This window comes from Cryptomeria japonica, chromosome 10 (genome assembly GCF_030272615.1).
Source record: "Cryptomeria japonica chromosome 10, Sugi_1.0, whole genome shotgun sequence".
Taxonomy (NCBI): domain Eukaryota; kingdom Viridiplantae; phylum Streptophyta; class Pinopsida; order Cupressales; family Cupressaceae; genus Cryptomeria; species Cryptomeria japonica.
Genome location: NC_081414.1, coordinates 464,812,086 through 464,830,861, shown reverse-complemented (window position 1 = coordinate 464,830,861; position 18,776 = coordinate 464,812,086). Strand labels below are relative to the sequence as shown.

Here is an 18,776-nt window from a genome sequence, read left to right as displayed (position 1 = left end):
TTGACTGTGTCAAGAGAGTTTGAAAGAGTTGAACCAAGAAAAGAGAACTACTCTTTTTTTACTGTGGTTATTTAATCGCCATGTGTCAAGCGCACTGAATTGCACTTTAGAGACAGCTTCAAGCACGATTTGGATGTTTTTTGCAGACTTTTAACAAGTTTTGCAGCTTTTCAGCACCTATTTAGATAATGTTTTCCCACTTCTTTTGAGCGTTTTCCAGGTCCAGAAAGTCCGAGGGCAATTTACTCAGCTGCTAAAACTACTCATGAGTGAACCAGGCACTCAGCAAGTTTTGAAACCCTGGGATGAAGACTGATTTAGGATGATAAAGCAAGATTTGGTCCTTTTTTAAGGGAACCTTATCCTCAGGGGTGTGTCTCAACTCTAAATATAGATGTAATGTTGCCTTTTCCAAGATTAAGCCAAGCTAAGACCCAAAACGTCTATCATACATTTTCCAGGGATTTTGGAAATTTTTCACTATGAAAATGGGATTAATCATTAAAATTATAACTTAAGAGGGTCAAACCTAAGTTGCTGAATCAGCATACTTACCAGACAATTCTAAGTACAAAATGTCCCGGAATCAGAAGCAAGCCAAAAACACTTAAGGATTTGGTTAGAGTTTGGCTTTTTTACACTGAAAAGATTCTGCCAAAAGTCTCCCGTACCCATGCGATTCTACCAGTAACTAAGCTTCCCAGATCGATTCCATGCAAGATTAAAAAACCCTAAAATGACACAATTTTCAGATGCATTTATAGAAAAAAAAATTAATGCTGTGACAAGGAATTTTTTAGATTTTTCCTGCCAAAACTAAACCGACGTTTTCTATATTTGCAGACAATCGGATAAAGTCCATTGATGACCGTTGCCCAGTCACTTGGTTCCCCATGACTCTCCCTCACCAATGTTCAATGAATTCCATTATTAACAGTAGAGGAATAAATAGTATACAATAGTATCTATACAAAAGTAATAACCCCCATTCTATAGTATTTAATAAATAGTATATTATAATATTTATATAATTTATACTATTTAATTAAAACTAAATAGATATAAAATAATATAGTGTATTGTATAGTTTATAAAGTGGTAATTTAAATATTCTATAATTAAGAATTTATTTCTAACATTTATTGTATGAATAAATTAAAATAATAAAACTAAAGTCTGATACAATATATGATGTCATTAAATATAAATTATATGAATATTATATAATTCATACATAATGTTTAGCCTATTAATTAGAGGTGCTGTTTAGCCTATTAATTCCCCTAGGCTAAATTTGGAATACAATAGAAAAATAAATTAGTTATTTAAAGTTGTCCAATAATGTAACATTTTAAGGATAGCATTATTTTGATTAATTTAATAAAGTGCTAAAGTGAAAAATAAAAGAAATATCAGGAGGACACTTTATAAGGGTACATTAAAGACATATTTGAAGCAGGAATTTGAAAAGTCTTTTGGGAATGTTCTAAGGGAAATATAAAAAGAAGAATCGGAGGCTCATTTGGACATGCTTGATTTATTTTTCTCTAATGTGGATTTGGAGCTTCTTGTGGAGAAAATCCGTAGGATGAAAACCATAAGAGAATTGGTTTTGGTGGTGAAAGATCTACCCTGGCCAATTACCAGGTAGAATCACACAAATTTCATGCAACGACTCAACAATTGAAGTTTAAATTTCTGAAGTCTTGCAACCAATACAAATTTAATGAATTTTTGGTTGAGTTTGAAAGATTTTCATTAAAGGAGGGACACATGGTTTGAAGATCAATCCTTGTTGCTGGGCGATAAACATTTGCAGACACTGAGGCATTTGGATTAGCATGTTGCTGGTCAACTAGAGATCACTGCTGGACATTGCAATTCCTCAGCTGGGCTAGTATGTGCTATTTTCTTGGGCATCTAAGCACTACATTCTGGGTGATATGCATATACAGCAGGCATATTACCTCAAGAGCAGGTCGTGAGACTTTGATGGTATTAAAGTATTTAATTATTTGTTTAGTTTATTTTAGTTAGAAAAGATTGTTTCTATTTTCAGCTTTAGTTTACAATTGTTCCTTATGGAAAGACCATCTTGTAATTGCCTATATGTACTCTGTCATTTCATTGATCAATTATGCAATTACCATCACATTGTATCAGAGCGGAAGTTTTTTAATTCATAAAAAAATAGTTCAAAGATTTTTTCGGTTTTTTTAATTTATTTTCGCAGGTCTTCTCTTTTAAAAAAAATTACAAAGACTTCTGTATTTTTTTTCTGTAAGTGAATTCTTTTAGAAGGAGAAATTGGAGGATTTGCAGATTGTGAATTTTTTCGCAGGGTTGAAAACGTCTCTGTGCGCAGCGGTTTTTTTTGGAGAAATCCAAGAATTTTTCATGGGTTCTTTCTGGCCCTAGCCAGTTTTATGCATGCCGCCTCTAATTCGTGTAATGTTCTTTCCCGTCGGAGAGCCCACATTTCCTGTCTCTGGTTTGAGGTTTTGCAGTGCTAAGTTGCGGGTTTTCATTCTGTGTTTTGTTCTCCCTCTACAAATCCCATGCAATGACCTCTGTTTTGGAGACCCAGGCATGTGAACAGGAGTGTAGTTCAAGGGGCTTGCAGGCATAAATCAGTTAAGGGTGGCACTGAAAGTGATTTGTTGAGTGTGGTGTCAGATTCTAGGAAGATTGCAGATCACTTTATACGGCAAACAGGGTCTCTAGAGGTTTGGCGTTGGAAGATACAGGTTAAAGTGGTTTCAAAAGGGCATTATTTCCTATTGCTGGAGATTTGGAACCATTTTCCTTGGCCAATCTTGGTATTTTATATGCATTCAGCCTGGACTGTTAGAGAGAACTTTGCACCAGTCAGAAATGTCTGATTCCAGTATTTGTGAAAAGTTACAATAAATCTCTCTACTTGTTTTATTAATGTGCATGGATATGTAATGATTGCATAGCTGAAAGATTAAATCAAGAATGCCATGATAATGCATGATGAAATAAATCTCTGGGCATATATATTTCAATAGTATTGCATAACAAAAACTAGAACAGAAACACCTTATTCTTTTCATGCATGCAAACTCTTTGACATAAATCCTAGGTTACCGGGTTTGCCCTCCTAGCCCCTTGGTCCTGGTCTGGTCCGGTCTGCCTATGGTCTGGACAGGATCCATGTTCCATAGGCATGGTTCGTGCCAGGATGGACCCAGGTCGAACCCGGGCGGCCAGTGGCCAAAAAATGCCAAGTTGTTTGCAAAATTTAATTTTCTTTTTACATCCGCTACCTTAAAAAATGAAAATAAAACCATAAAAATGAGTTTTATAACATAAACTTGGCTCATTTCTCCTCATTTGTGTTGCAAACAAAAGTTTTTTGCTAGCAGGTTGAAGAAAGGGTGAACAAAGTTTGGCTTCCAAAATCAAATAGGAGTTGAAGACTAATTTTTCAAGCTTCAACAAGTGTGCAGCATCATTTTGACACATTTGCAAGCTCCCGTTGGCTGAATGAGGTAGGCTTTTGAACATTTTTTTCAACTATTTTTGTTTCACAAATTATCAAACATGAAACATTAATTGTTTTTCATTATTTTCTTTTGTTTTGAATTTGTTCATATTATTTCTTGCCATAGGAACTAGAATGGCAACTACCTCTTCCTCCATTGGCACAAATGAACAATCAAAACAAAGAAATGATCCAAATTCTCCCCTATGGAAGTATATTGAAATTATAAGATCGCTTCCATGAGGTGGGGGATTCCATTGGAGATGTCAAAGATGTGGTAAAGAATGTAATAGTTCATATTTTCAGGTGGTAGGCCATTTGTGTGGAATACCAGGAAGAGGCATAAAAAATGCCTTGGAAAAGAGGTAAACCTATACCAGATGAGACGGCAGAAGAGAGGGAAGCCCGCAGATTGAATCAAAACCACACAAAAAAACACAAAGCGAATGCAACCCCCATCTAATCCCAATGTTGTAGTAGAAAACCACCCCTTCTTTTCCACGGCTAAACCTCAAAGTGAAGCACCCTTGACACGCAAAAGAACAAAGGGGCCTTTAGAAACCACATTTCAAAATGAGAGTTGAGACATTGCCAACCAAGATGTAGCAAGGTGCATATATGCAAATGGATTGGCTTTCAATGTTTTTCGCTCCCCATATTGGAAGCAAATGTTGAGAAGTGTTAATGAAGCTCCAATAGGGTATAAGGGCCCAGGTTATGAGAAGGTATGTGGAACCTTATTGGAAAAAGAGGTGAAGCGGATTGAAGATGCATTGAAACCCATTAGGGATTCATGGGCTGAGACAGGTGTATCAATTGTTTCAGATGGGTGGAAAGATTCTAAAAATCGTCCCTTGATCAATATCATAGCGGTGTCCCCTAAAGGGGCAATGTTTTTGAAAGTTGTGGATTGAGAGTGCCAAGTAAAAGATGGCCAATTTATTGCAGATATTCTCATCTCCACCATTGAGTCAGTGGGACCCTGCAATGTTGTCCAAGTCATAACGGACAATGCAAAAAATTGTAGAGTTGATGGTTTGTTGGTTGAGGAACGTTGTGATCACATCTTTTGGACACCTTGTGCGGTCCATTCACTCAATCTTATGCTACAAAAGATTGGGAATAAAATTAAATGGATCAAAGATGTGGATATGTATGCAGAGACTGAGGACATCTAGATGTTCGTCACAAACTACCACGTGTCTCAAGGGATTTTTAGATCCTTTACGAATTTGGAGCTATTGAAGGTAAGTGAAATAGTAATTTAATTTTACATTTTCTGATTTTTTTAATTTTTAATGTTCATAATATCATTGTGTAAGCTATATTTTCTGATTTTTTTAATTTTTAATGTTCATAATATCATTGTGTAAGCTATATTGTGTATTCTTCTTTAAAGTTTGACTTTATTTTTTAATCATTTTGGCATTAATTTGTGTTATAGGTTGTTGAGACCTGTTTTGCATCAAACACAATCATCTTGAGACGACTTCCGAAAGTTAAAGCGACACTTTGCAATATGGTGATCAGCACAAATTGGACTATATGGAAGCAGAGTAGCAGTGAGAGGGCAGCAAAAATTAGGGAACGGACATTGAATGAGTCATTGTGGGATCTTGTGACATATCTCCTTAGTTTCACAGAGCCCGTTATGAGCATGATTCGCTATACCGACATGGATAGGCCTTGCATTGGTGAGATTTATGATGGCATTGACTCAATGCTTGAAAAAATAAAGTGCATCATAAATGCAAGAGAGAATGACCCCAAGGAGAAATTCTTCAAAGAAGTGGAAGCAATTGTGGTCAAAAGGTGGAATAAGATGACCACTCCTTTGCATCTTCTTGCCTACGCCTTAACACCAAAGTACTATAACGATCAATTTCTTGAAAAACCAGGAAGGAGTCCACCATGGAGAGATCTAGAAGTATCTGATGGGTACAAGGCAGCATTCCTTAGACTCTCTCCTGATGATGATTTGCAAGATATTGTTACAAATGAGTTCATAAAATTTGCAAATGGAAATGGTCTAAGTGTTGATGCTCTTCGTCATAGATCCAAGAAGGATGCTCACAGTTGGTGGTACTTCCATGTCACAAGCTTCCAAAACCTACAACCTCTCGCTGTCAATTTTTTATCACAAATTTATCACGAGTTTATTTATAGTTTACTTTGTCGTCATAGGTTGCTAGTAATTTTTCATTTTAATTTTTATAAATGTATAACTTTAATTGTTTACTTTGTCTTCATAGTTGCTAGTTCATCTGCTTCGGAAAGAAATTGGAGCACATACTCTTTCATCCACTCAGTAAAGCGCAATAGGTTGCTATCAAAAAGAGCGGAGAATTTAGTATATGTGCATTCCAACCTACGTCTTCTTTCACACAAGCAACATGACTACAACCAAGGGGAAATGAAGATGTGGGATATAGAACTAAAGCATATTGATTTGGATGCTTCCGCTTCTCAGCTTGTTGCATTTGATGACTCGGATAGTGAGCAAACTTCTAGTGCTAGTGCTAGTGCAAGTGCAAGTGGCATTGGCATTGGTTCATCTAATGTCAATGTCAATGATGAGGAGGATGAGGAGGAGGAGAATGAGGATGATGAATTAGAGAATCCATTTGATAATTAAACTTTAAATTGTTGAAAGTTGAAAAAATGATACTTGAATATTTTGTCATTTTGATATTAAACTTGATGTATATGATGCTATTATGGTATGATCATGATGCTATGATTACAAGTTTATGTTGGTTTTGTTGTTTATATTCTCCTTGGTTTGATGGCCAATTTCAATATCTTTTGCTGGCTTTAATGATAACACATGGTAAGGGTATTACGTCAACATTTTCTTCCAAGTCTTCTTTATTATTACTTATTTATATTTATTTATATTATTATTTATTTTTATTTTATTTAAACTTTAATTTTATTATTATTTATTATCTGATTATTTAGTTCAGGAATGGGACATTACATATAACACTCGAATCCCCCATGGATATCCACCTTTCTGATTTTACCCGCCCTCCTCATCTGGGATGTGGGTGTTTCCAAAAAAGGGAGTTTTCAAATTTGAATAATCTCGACTTGGTGTCGACTGGCAACAACGGTCATATGATGTGGATTGCCAACTGGGCTTCTATGCGTGGCGACCACCTCGCCATCATCACTTGGTATTACCTCTCTGTGTTTCTTTTAATGATGCAGTTTACTTGGGTTGGAGCACATGTGACACCTCTAGAAACTCGTGCACTCATGGAAAGAAAAGAGCTTGAATGGACATGTGTGTGTCTTGTTAATGATTATTCCTTATGCCCCCATTACAAGGCGAAGTCAATAATCTCTAACGTCACTTCACAAGGCTGGAGTTACCCTTCGCACGTGTCTCTTTGTCCGAAGGATAATCTGAGCAATTATTTCACCATTGGCTTGTATGATTTCCATAATTTTCACATTTTTGTTAAAGCTAATCTTACTTTTACAAGGCAGTGTTTTTGGTTATCTTTCATGCTAAAGGGTTTATGTCGAGAGTTCAAGAAAGCGCTTTAGCTATTAATTTCAGTGAATCAGCCATGGGAGGGGATAGAGTTCGCTTTGAGCCAGATAAGCCCGAGGATTTCAAGAAGGACTCGATGGTTTGGAACTACTGCATTGAAGGTAGCGTGGCAGAGTTCATGGAAAACCTACGTGGATATGATGAACAACTCTCTATTTAATTTGTTGTTCCATGGAATAATCGCAGAGTTGTTGTTGGGGGAATCTCCTTTCAAGTTTCTGAGTAAGTTACTGCTCATGCGAATGGCCTTTCTCTGGAGGGAAGAAGATGGAAGCGGATGAGTCATGTGGCTAACAGCGACGGCCTCAACAAATTCTTCAAGGGGAAGGAGGCCCTTGTCAAATTGCAAATTGGTTTCACCAGAGAAGAACTCAAACATCCGTGGGGCATGGTATGTTTAATGATCATGAAATATTTCACTCTTGAGGGTTGCCACAAAGTTTATTATTATTATCATTTGCTCTTCCTAAATCATTTCAAAAACCGTGATCTTTTATGTTTGCCTTTCTATCTGTTGCATTCTCTGGAATGCTCTATCAAGGAAGCCCTAGACCCAAAGAATGAGGATAAACAACCTATCCCCCTCCACCAAGGTCTGATTTACAGGCTCTATCGTTACCATTTGGCCTTATACCCCCCTGAAACGTTATGTTAGTTCAACCACCTTTACATGCCTCTCACCTTTGGATGGCCTTTGCGAGTGGAGTGGCCCCTTCCAAATTCTTCCAGCTCTCTAATGAAGCTTTTGTTTCCTCTCCTCTTCCCTCTTCCTCAGTTACCATCACAGAGTTGAGCCCCCCTACCTTCCCCTCCTTCTTGATTGCTAAAGAGCGAAAACCCTTTTGCCCTAAGGGCAAAGGTAAATCCGTTGGAAACTGGAAAAGAATTGTGATTGACAATTCCAGCTCGGAAGCCATGGATGAAGAAGACCTTATTCTGGAAACTGAGGGAAGGAGAAGGTCCCAAAGGCTTGCCTCCAAGGGTGCTAGTGAGAAAAAGGATAAGAATAAAATTGTCGTTGATACTGAAGATGATCCTGAAATGGGTGAAGGTGGCGGTAATTTAAATAAACCTAAGCGGGAAGAGATTGGCAGTGTTGGCAACGTGAATGACTTTGGTCCTATTGTGACGTGTTTAAAATGTCAAATTGTTAAGTGTGATCCTAAATTTTGTCCGAGTTTGAGGTTGCAGCAAGTTTTAAAATTGAGTTTAAATATGTCTAAATGAGTCTAGGTCGGTGATATTTTTGTGCCTAAGCGTCAAGGGGTCCTTTAGGAGTTGTTTTCTTGCTCCTAGTAGGTAAATTAAGTCAAAAGTGCACTTTATCCCGATGGAATCCTAATTTTCTTGCTCAGAATCTAGTTAAATGGTGAATGTCCTAATTTATAACGATGAAATTTGACATGTCTAGGTGTTTTTGAGTGTGGAAATCATCAAATTCCCAATGGAAATCCGTTAATTTAAGGTCTAAGGGTCAATTATCCTGATAGGGGACGTTTTTCCCCAAGTTTTTGAGCATATTTGTCATGTTCCCTCCTTGATCATTATTTATATCCTAAATGAAATAATTACTATTATTAATTAATATCTTTATCAACAAATTATTATTAGCTATTTATTTATTTATTAAATATTATTATTTAATTAATATTTATTTAAATAATAATATTTTTGAAATATTCAAATCAAATAAATTAATACTCTACTATGAGATGACAATAAAAGAATACAACGAAGTAGTCAGATGGCCAATCATTAGACAACCGATTATCATTCACTATCTTCCCACACGATTATCGGTTATGAAATTAATATTAATAAAGTAATGCGATGATTAAGAATTAATTAATCATTATTAAAAGGCATGTCTATTCTCCATAAGATACAACCATTCAGTGCCTAGAATATTTATTGGAGAAAGAAATGTCGTAAGGGGCATATACAGCGATATATTATACTGTGGGAAGAAGAATTCATTACGGAAAGACAGCGGAATAGATGTGGATAAAAAAGTAATTAAAGAACACCAACTTGGTGGCAGGGATATGAGTGTTTTGGATTTCAGATACCTGCATCGACAACATGGAGGCTTTATTCTCATGAACATATTCAGAACATAGCAGTAGGCGGCTTGGAAACAGCAATCGTATGGAATAATTGAAGTCTGAATTAATAACTAACATGATAGCTAAAGAAACGGCCACGATAAGACTTAGTAATGACAGCGACTTCAACATGGCTAGCTACATAAGAACCATTTCCAACTTTAGAAGTTGTTAACAATCAAATAATTAAAGCTATGTTTCATAAGAGTGGTGATTTATTTGAAGTTGAAACAGTGTGAATTTACTGCGGAAGGATGTTGGGGGATCACTCACCCATTGCAAGACGTAAGGACCTGCTTACATCCCAAAACAGCAACAACAACTAAGAGATATGATTAAAGCCAATATTCAGCAATCTATATAAGAAAGATCATCAATCATATAGTAGTGATGAGAAGAACTAATAGATAGTAAAAATAACCAACTGTCCTATTCATATAAAGCAATGATTTGTTTATGAAATGAAATAATTATGGTTGGCTTCCCAAAAGTTGCGAGTTGTATATTCACCTTAGAGTGATGTAATAAGGGATTACTAATTTAAGGAGAAGTTCTAATGTCTATCTATATCCCTATTGGATGGCTCAGTTAAGTCACACACTTATTAGGTCATAGATGTATAGTTACAAGAAAGTGTTAAATAGAAACAGCATGTAAGAACATCACATAATCCACAAAATGTAAAATCAGAGACAGTGACATATAGATCAGATCAGCATTATTATTAAGTTACAGGCGGTAGCATTTTGTCCTTTGTGGTATGCAAGTGGAACATTACATTCCCATTGTTAAACCAGAGAAAGATAAGTTCTGCCCTCTAAACTATTTTTGGATTTTATAATAAAACATATTTAATTTTGACAAAATTGTATTTATTAATATATTACAACTCTAATTTCAACTTAGAATTGTTGCCTTAGGACTGAAATATGGTAATTCCCAAATAGGGGACATTACAATATCTCCGATGGACCCTAATTTTCCCCATTCAAAATCCTGATGAGGGGCGTTTTTCCTCAACTGTCCAGACTTTTATCCTGATGGACCACGTTTTTCCACTAGGAGGCCCAAAATTTGCCTAAGTGTTGGAAATTTTCCTGATGAAGGTCGAATTTCCCCAAGAATGAAGTATGAACTTTAATGCGGACAAAATTCCTTATCCTGATGGGGATTGTTTTTCCCCAAAGCCAGTTTATGAACAAATTCAAGGAAATGAATGCAGATGATTATCCAAATGGGGATCGATTTTCCCCAGAATGAGGTTTATGGACTAAAATGAAAGAATTGGGTATCCAAATGACCCACGTTTTTCCCCAAAGTGGATTTTTTTGGACAAAGTGAATGAAATTGTGAATTCTGAGTGTCTAGATGGGGATCAATTTTCCCCAAATGCCATTTGTGATGAGTTATGACAAAGGTTAATGAGAATTATTATCCCAATACAAGGCAATTTTCCCCCAAGCTGTATAAAAGGCAAGTTTTTATCCCAAATCGCTTGTGTGGTGAAATATCAAGGTGAAAATGTGTATAGATATACCCAGCTAGTATTAAAATAATAATATAAGTGGCTGATGTGACAGTTAAGTGGCTAATTGGAGGCAAGTTGGGCAATTTTTGCCCAAGTGTCATTTAGACACCATTGTTGAGGGGAATTTCCAAATTTGTTGCAGGTTGCTGGTCACCATTGGAGACTTGGAAGATTTCTTTGTTTGGCGCCACGATTTGGTGTGTGTGGCTGATTGCCTCATACTTTGGGCGATATTTGAAGACAATATGTGGCGCCATTGCTGAAAGAGGGTGACTACATTCAGATTTGGAATTTGGCGCCATGGTTGGGAGGATTTGGACATCATCTCTTGGACACCATTGCCGGTCCCTACCTGGAACTTTCCATTTTCAGATCTGAAACTACATTTCCAGCTGGGGCAATTTTATTTGGGCATCATTTTTGATGAATTTGGAGCATTTTGTGTGTACACCATTGCTGGTGCAGGTCTGAAACTCCATTTTTAGAGTTGTCTTCAGACTAAAACTTCATTTCCCACCATAGTTATGCTCAGACTAGGCCATTTTTTAGCTTAAGGGTGAGATAATTCAAGTGCAAGTGTGTGACATGACTGTGACCACTTCCAACACTGATATTTATCATTTTCAGAGTGTCTTCGGACTTTTGGAAGCCATTTTCAAACCTTTGGAGGGCGTATTCAGACTCGGTCCTCAGAAAATCAGACTTTATTACAACTTTGATATCAAAATCAGTCACTTTTTTAGTGTATTCAGACTTCCAAGTGACATTTTCAAGCCTGGACATTCATTTTTGGGCACCGAATCATACATTTTTTGAGTTTATTGGGGTGTCTTCAGACTTATTTATTGCAATCAGACTTGAATTAAGTCCGAAAATCAGGTTTTCTGAGGACAAATTGTTAGCAGCAACCAAGAAGAAAGACTAAGAGGGGGGAGGGGGAGGGGGCGTGAATCATTATTCACCGAAACAGCAAATTTAACTACAAAAACAGATCTCATAAACTGCAGTAATAAGAGAGCAAAATGAGAGCACAACACACAACACCAAGATTTTGACGTGGAAAACCCGGTTAAAGGAAAAACCACGGTGGGAACCTACCCACAATAAGATGATACTTTGCAGTAGTATGTGGAAATGTTACAATGGGGAATGCACATGCATTCAAGCACAATGCCTAGAGCTCACTGCTCAAAGGATGAAGGCCCGGAAGACTACAACCCTCAAGGAAGTCTCACTGACTTGCAACAAGATTCGGACTACAATCCGGAAGAAATGAACTGAAAGAATAGCATCTCCAAATGCTTGATTACAGTTCCATTTAAGCACAATTGTCTGCTCTACAACACCAATCTCTTCTCAATCTCAACACCAAAGGATAAATCTCTTGTTCGCACATTCACCACTCTCTAATAATGCAAACATAACATTGACATCTAAATTACATGAATATATATACAATTCATCAACCTTGATAACAAGGTCGGCCAAACCCTCAACCTTCAATTACAAAATTACGTTACACAATACAAATATCGGCCACCGGACCAACATAATGATTTACATAGCATAGCATGGACCTAAATCAAATTCCCAAACGCACAACTCCATCGGAAATCACGCCAAGATCAACTGTAACACGCTTGCATAACACAAAAATCATCACCGATTCATGAAAACCACCAAAAACTTGCACAACGATCAATGCAGATCACCAAAACAAATAGGACACGACTAGGAAACACCAGCAAGCACGTTAGAAACATCAGAAACAACTGCACCAACACCACTTATCAAATCTTCATCGATCAACATCTGAAAGCTCGAGAACATAACCAATCAGCAACTGTCACAAAGAAAGATAACTTGCGGAGCACCAAATCATGATCCATCTGAAATGAAGATACACAAGACCATCCCAAACAATATCCCAAAATCTCAGCACAAAATCTGATCACACCGGAATATACCAGAGGATATATCGAACTCTGCAAAACAATGATCAGCAAAACAACACTGCAAACTGGGTCACAAGATCTCCCCAATCTGCAATCACCGGAGCAATACACAAGAATATGTTGACATCAATGACAACAACATATCCTAGCAGTAGCAATGACCAACAATATCAAACACAAATTTTGATCAAATCTCTTGTATTTTCCAGAATTTGTTTACCTAATGTTGAATTTCTGATTTTCATGAGCTTATAGGTCTGAAAACTATTTGAAATGAGAACCTTCATTAATTCTGGAAAATTATTTGGACAAAGTAAGGAACATTGAGGTGTCCTGATGGAGTTCAAATTTCCACTATCAAATAATGATCCAATCGAACAAAATTTTCAAGGACAATGAGTCCGGATGAGGGTCGAATTTCCACTTGAGGGCAGAATTACAAAGGAAGGGACAAATCTTCGAATGAAAATCAATAATGAAGTAGTCCCTATAGGCCTCAAATTTCCACCGAGTGAAGGAAGGGACAAGGATAATGCAGATGTTTTGAGGACTGATCCGTCCGTATGCGGATGGATTTCCCACCAAGGTTGGAATAAAGTTTATCCCATAGAGGTTTGATTCAATGTTTGTTTGTTTTGCAGGTCTGCTACAAGGAAGGGAGGCACAACACTTCAAAGATTGAAAGAGGATTTCAGGACAAGGATTTCCAAAGGCAAAGATGTGGACTAGATCAAACATGAAGAAAAAGACTTCACCTTGATGGTGAACAAATGAAGGAAAGCAAGTTCAAGACATATGCACAAAGGATTCCACATTATAAAATCAGGAACTACATCAAGGAATTTCAATATCAAAGAGTGCCAAGGAAGGGAATACTTCAAGATTGGGAAAATTTTCCAAATATGAGGAAATAGTTCGAGGAATTTCCTAACATATGGATGAAATGCAAAGTATCACGGGGAATTCTAAACATCATGAAGAATGTTCAAGGCAAATTGATTAAGTCTACAAGGCAAGCTGAGGTGGCATTGCAATCACCATTCGTTCAATCAAAGGGTACCAGGTCAACATTCATTCAAGGAGGGAGCAAGTGACATGTGCCACTACATCAAATATTATTTATCTTACCTACCTTCATCTCTCATTGGTCAATGTAATGGTGATTGTAACAAACCCTAATTAGGGTTTCTATCTTTCGATCTTGTTTGTTGATCTTGAATCAATCTGAGCCATTAATTGTAATGAGCTATCTATATAAGGCTCAATGCTCTCATTTGTAAAGGTTAATAGAGTTGTGAGCAGTAGAAGAGTAGAAGTTAGTAGTTAGATCATTAGAAGTTAGGAGTAGTGTAGGAGGAGAAAAGGCAGAACTTGTTGCCAAGGCTTGTAAATGGATACACTAGTTTCATTGAAGTTATGGTGAATTGTGGCATTCTTTTTACATGTTGCATGGTTTCTTGTTCTTTAACCTCATAGTTTAGATGAAGTTCATTGATATTTGATGAATTCCTTAAGTGTTCATACTTTTGGAATTTGTGCAAAGTTAGCCTAAACCTTATGATTATGGTTGCTAAGTACAATTGTGGATGTTTGCTCAAGTTGCGCCAGTATTGGGTATTTGAATGAATGATCCTCAATATGAAAATCCTTCGACTCCTTAGAAGATTGCACTAACTTGGTGTAGTTGTTGCTTGTCTTAGCGAAGCCAAGTTACGTTTGGGGGAATTTGTCTATCAAAGCACCATCCATTATCTTCATTATCCTTAGAATTAGATTAAACTCTCTAAACCCTCTCCTTTTGATCTTTCTTTGTTAGATGAGTTAGTCCCACGTTCCAACAACATCCAAGTATTCAAGCATTCATGTACAACGTAAGTCCCCTTGTGATTCCAGCAATATCACATCAACCATTGAGCTTATCCACACATCAAGACCTGACATTTCGTAACCTTGGAGTTGTCTCAATTGATTGCAAAGCATAGCATTTGAGAGACTTTGTTCAAGAGAGGATAAGATACCTTGGTATTTTATTTTATGTTCGTATGTGCATAAAACACACATCAACAAGTCCCCCACTGGGCCCTCAAGATTTGAATGCAACAAATGAGCTCCCCGTTGAGAATATTGAAGATGTGATCCCAGAGAAAATTATACAGAATGTGGACCCAGTCATTACGATGGCTTCTAAATTGGATGAAGGGGTCAAGGGTAACGAAGGGCTTGTTGTGGAAGGAATGAACAAGGGTAAGATAAGCGACAAGAAAAAGGGGAAGAAGAAAAAAGACAAGAGATGCTCTCCTGCGAAAGAGGACCAACAAAAAATGCAAATGGATGAGAAAGCAAAGCCCACTGACCACCCTAGGGATGATGAGATTTAGGCCCTCAAATGTGAGGTCTGAGAGCTGCGGAACCATTTGGACAGCGTTGGAGTGGACAAGGAAATTCAGAATTTGAAGGAGGAACTTAGGGAGATGAAGCGCAAATGGGACATCGGAGATAAGCAGCTGGTCAGCATCAACAAATTTTGCATGAAAATCATGCACAGCTCGGCGACGACCCTTTGCCTCCTCCAAGACAAGACTACTGAAGATGATGTGGATAAACAAGCCTGCAAGGAACTCTAATGGTTCCTAACTGAAGACTGGGGCAATGTCATTGAGATGGCTGGGCTACGTAAGCCAGCCCCCTAGGTCTAGGTCTGTTTGTTTTTTTGCTTATGATGTTGATTAATGTTTCTCTAGACTTACAGGGTATACCCCTGCTGCTTTATTTTATTACTGTTAGACTCTCGCTTAAAATTTTGTTTTTTGTTTTGTGCTGTTAAGGTGTTGTTAAAGTGTTGTTGATAATCTCTGGTCTATGTTAAGGGTCAGTGCCCTTGTTAACGTACGTTTAATCTTTGTTCCAGATCAACAATCTCTTATGTATTATCCCATAGAAACTACTGAGTTCATTACACAAAGATCATTGCCATCAGCAACTATGTCAATGCCACCCAAGACCCAGGTTTTGGAAATATTGTTTTTAAAAATTGGGGCAAAACTGTTAAAAGCTAACAAAAGTGAAGTAACTAGATGTCCTCAAAGCTTCGTTAATTGCATACAATATATTCATGTAGTTTATTACAAAACACAAACTAGAGTAGCAAATAAATAACATATATGATATATCAAGAGGAAGCTCGATCCAGCAACAAACGTGGAAAAATAGAATTTACAACTGCCAAAAAAATCATGTATGCTCTCCAAATTTTATCAATAACTGAGAAAAGGCCACTATTTCATTAATACAAGTTCACAACATAAGTTCATATTCAAGTAAGCTACACACCTTTTTCCTCCATATCCATGTTTCTTATCTTCCTGCGATTAAGGATCTTTATGGCTACCTTATGTCCTGTCAAAGCGTGTTCTGCAATCTTCACTTTACCAAATGAGCCAATCCCGAGAGTCTTTCCAAGCTTATAATTTGGTAAATACATCTCCAAATTGCTGCTACCTCGAGATGAGCCTTCCATTTTTCTTCAACTCAAAACTTTTCCAATCAAGATTTAATCTGCAACGAGAAAATCACGGTGAACATGGGAAGTGAAAACAATCCAGGGCACATTTTACCGATTTCTGTAAAGAACGAAAGCTGATACTGATGCAGTGATATCCATATCATTATTGTATATAGAGAGCAACTTAGCATGACTCCATTATTATGAAAACACGGCATGCCAAAGTGTCAAGATTTACTCATGACTCAACAAAAATTCAGGGAAAAATTTGGCATAAGTGCATTAAACACAAATCCATGTAACGAATTCCATTGTTTGCATGGGACTGGAGCTCCAATTTTGTTGGAAATACAAAACCGTGGTTTTTAAACAAAACAAAGAAATGAAATTCGCAGCATACCTGCTACCTGAAATTTAATTTAACGCGAGTCCAAGCCTCTGAAGCCCGCAAACGCAAACCAAGGCATTTACGCAATGTTGAGGAGCAGAGAAAACCTAATTCTGATTCTATTTCTGGAGAATTAAGGTTATGTATGCCATCACCGTGGCTGCCATTAACATTCCCCTCTTGCAGACCTGAGCTGCCCGCATACGCCAAAAGTGGAATTACCCGCACCCATTCCACCATTGTAAACCCTTGTATAGCTTTTTGGCGTTTTATATTTTCATGATCGGGCTTCAATTATTCTTTAAGCTTCTTCCTGGGCCCCGCCTACCTAAAGTTGTCAATTAATCATCTTTGGACGGGGACGTACACGCACGACGCATTCCAAAAGGCTATTTTCATGATACAGAGGGGTAGGAATAAATTTTTTATATACATTTTTAAACGAAAATAAACTTTCTCTAGTTTTATTCTTCGTCTCTATGTACAATTATAAATTAGTTAGAAATTAATAAAATGATAGATGTAGAAGTATATAAGTATAAAGTTGTTTTTATATATAATTATAAATTAATTAAAATTAATAAATGATAGATGTGGAAGTATATTAGTATAAAATTAATTATAAGTATTGTTGGTTGAAAATTTTGCAAATTCTAGAAGTTCACAAAATTGTAGCTTCAAGTACAGTGTGTGAGATTAAATCTCTCCTATTTCCTTAGGGAAGGCTCCCCTTTCACTTACTACTCTATCTATTTAAAAATGAATATAACTTCTGACTTCTAATCTAAACTTGGATGGTGCATCATCCTATCCTTTTTTTTTTCAGAATAGATGTTATTCTCTCATTTTTTTTCAAGAAAGAATTTACAATATAGAGGAGTAATAATTCTTACACTTTCAATGTTACAAATTAACCCAAAATATAGGAATGATCAAATACAAATAAGTAAAGAAGTAAAGTTTTCATAAAGACACAAAGTCCCGCATTGCTTCTTCTGGATGGGAAAATAGTGTTCAAGCTCAAAGTCTTGTAGTCAATATAATCTTATCAACCTTTTACAAATAACTTTTGTAGCCCACGGTTGTGTACTAAGACAATAAAGTAAAGCACAAAGTCTTTAACTTGATATCCTATTACAACTTTTGATAATCTTTTATTGGAATAACAATATGAAGCTCAAAGTCTTCAAGTTATTATCTCCTTCTACTAAGATGACAAAATAAAACTCAAAGTCTTTAAAATGCTATTTTTCGCCGATTCTTAATCCTAATAACAAGAGTTGAAATATGACACAACACAAACCAGCAATTGTTTTTATTCTTTAACAATATTTCCTCAACAACACCTTTACTTGAGCAAGATAAGAATTTACAATCAAAATGACATAAGAACACTCACCATAAAACACAAATGAATCCAACACAAAGTCTGGATGCCAAAGCTTTCTTCTTATTTCATCAAGTTTGTAAATTCACAATAGGAACACAAAATTTCACTTTGGCCCTTCACTTCGGTAGAGTTTTGGCATATATGTTAAAAATTCCTAACAATCAAAATTACAATGAGCAACCTCATATACATAGAGGAGAGGTGCAGCATGAAGCTAGGAAAATTACAACTAATTTGTGACCAAGTCAAAGGTAGAGTTCGATTTGACTTAGGACACGTGCAAGTTCTAGATGCAAAAGCATGAATACAATTTGACACTTGAAGTGTCGAAGTCTTATTACAAAACGTCACTAAACTAGAGATGCATAAAAATGACTAAGTGTCTAGAGCTTGTCTCGTTTCCAACATTCTTCACCAATGGAGTCTTCATGTTCTCGCTCGGTAGCTTGTATTTCACAATAATCTGGTCACAATTTATTGAATCTGGCATTTGGACTGGAGTTGCAGTATGGATTTGAAGAATTCCCAGAGTTGGACAAAAATGACCAAAGGGGGTCATGAAGTGCATTTCGAACTTATAAGTCCGATTTGCATTTGGGAGGGGTCAAAAATCATATAGGTGCATATCGGACTTATAAGTCCGATTTGCACTTAGCAAAAACAAAGGAAACAAAAATTGACTTTTTGTGCAAATTGGGGTTATAACCCCGATTTACCCCTGAGAAAGAATTATGGTGCAAGTCGGGGTTATAACCCCGATTTGCACCAACTCTAAGCACTTAGTGAAATGAAAAATGGAAATTGATGTAGGTCGGGGTTATGACCCCGGCTTGCACCG

General features: G+C 36.7%; 1 protein-coding gene across 3 annotated transcripts in view; it reads right to left on the bottom strand.

Moving 5' to 3' along the window:
* The window catches only part of LOC131858720 (SNF1-related protein kinase catalytic subunit alpha KIN10-like), a 115,681-nt gene extending 98,880 nt beyond the window's left edge, over nucleotides 1-16,801 (bottom strand). For 2 of the 3 annotated variants that reach the window (XR_009359058.1, XM_059212097.1), the window contains exons 1-2: nucleotides 16,561-16,801; nucleotides 15,989-16,213 (exon numbers count right to left, since the gene is read on the bottom strand). Coding sequence is in view for 2 of the 3 variants with exons in the window: in XM_059212097.1 (XP_059068080.1) it covers nucleotides 15,989-16,175 (187 nt within the window). In the remaining variant the exon portion in view is untranslated. The remainder of the gene's footprint in view (nucleotides 1-15,988; nucleotides 16,214-16,560) is intronic. The other variant, XM_059212098.1, reaches the window with a different exon arrangement.
* Nucleotides 16,802-18,776: the final 1,975 nt, after the last annotated feature.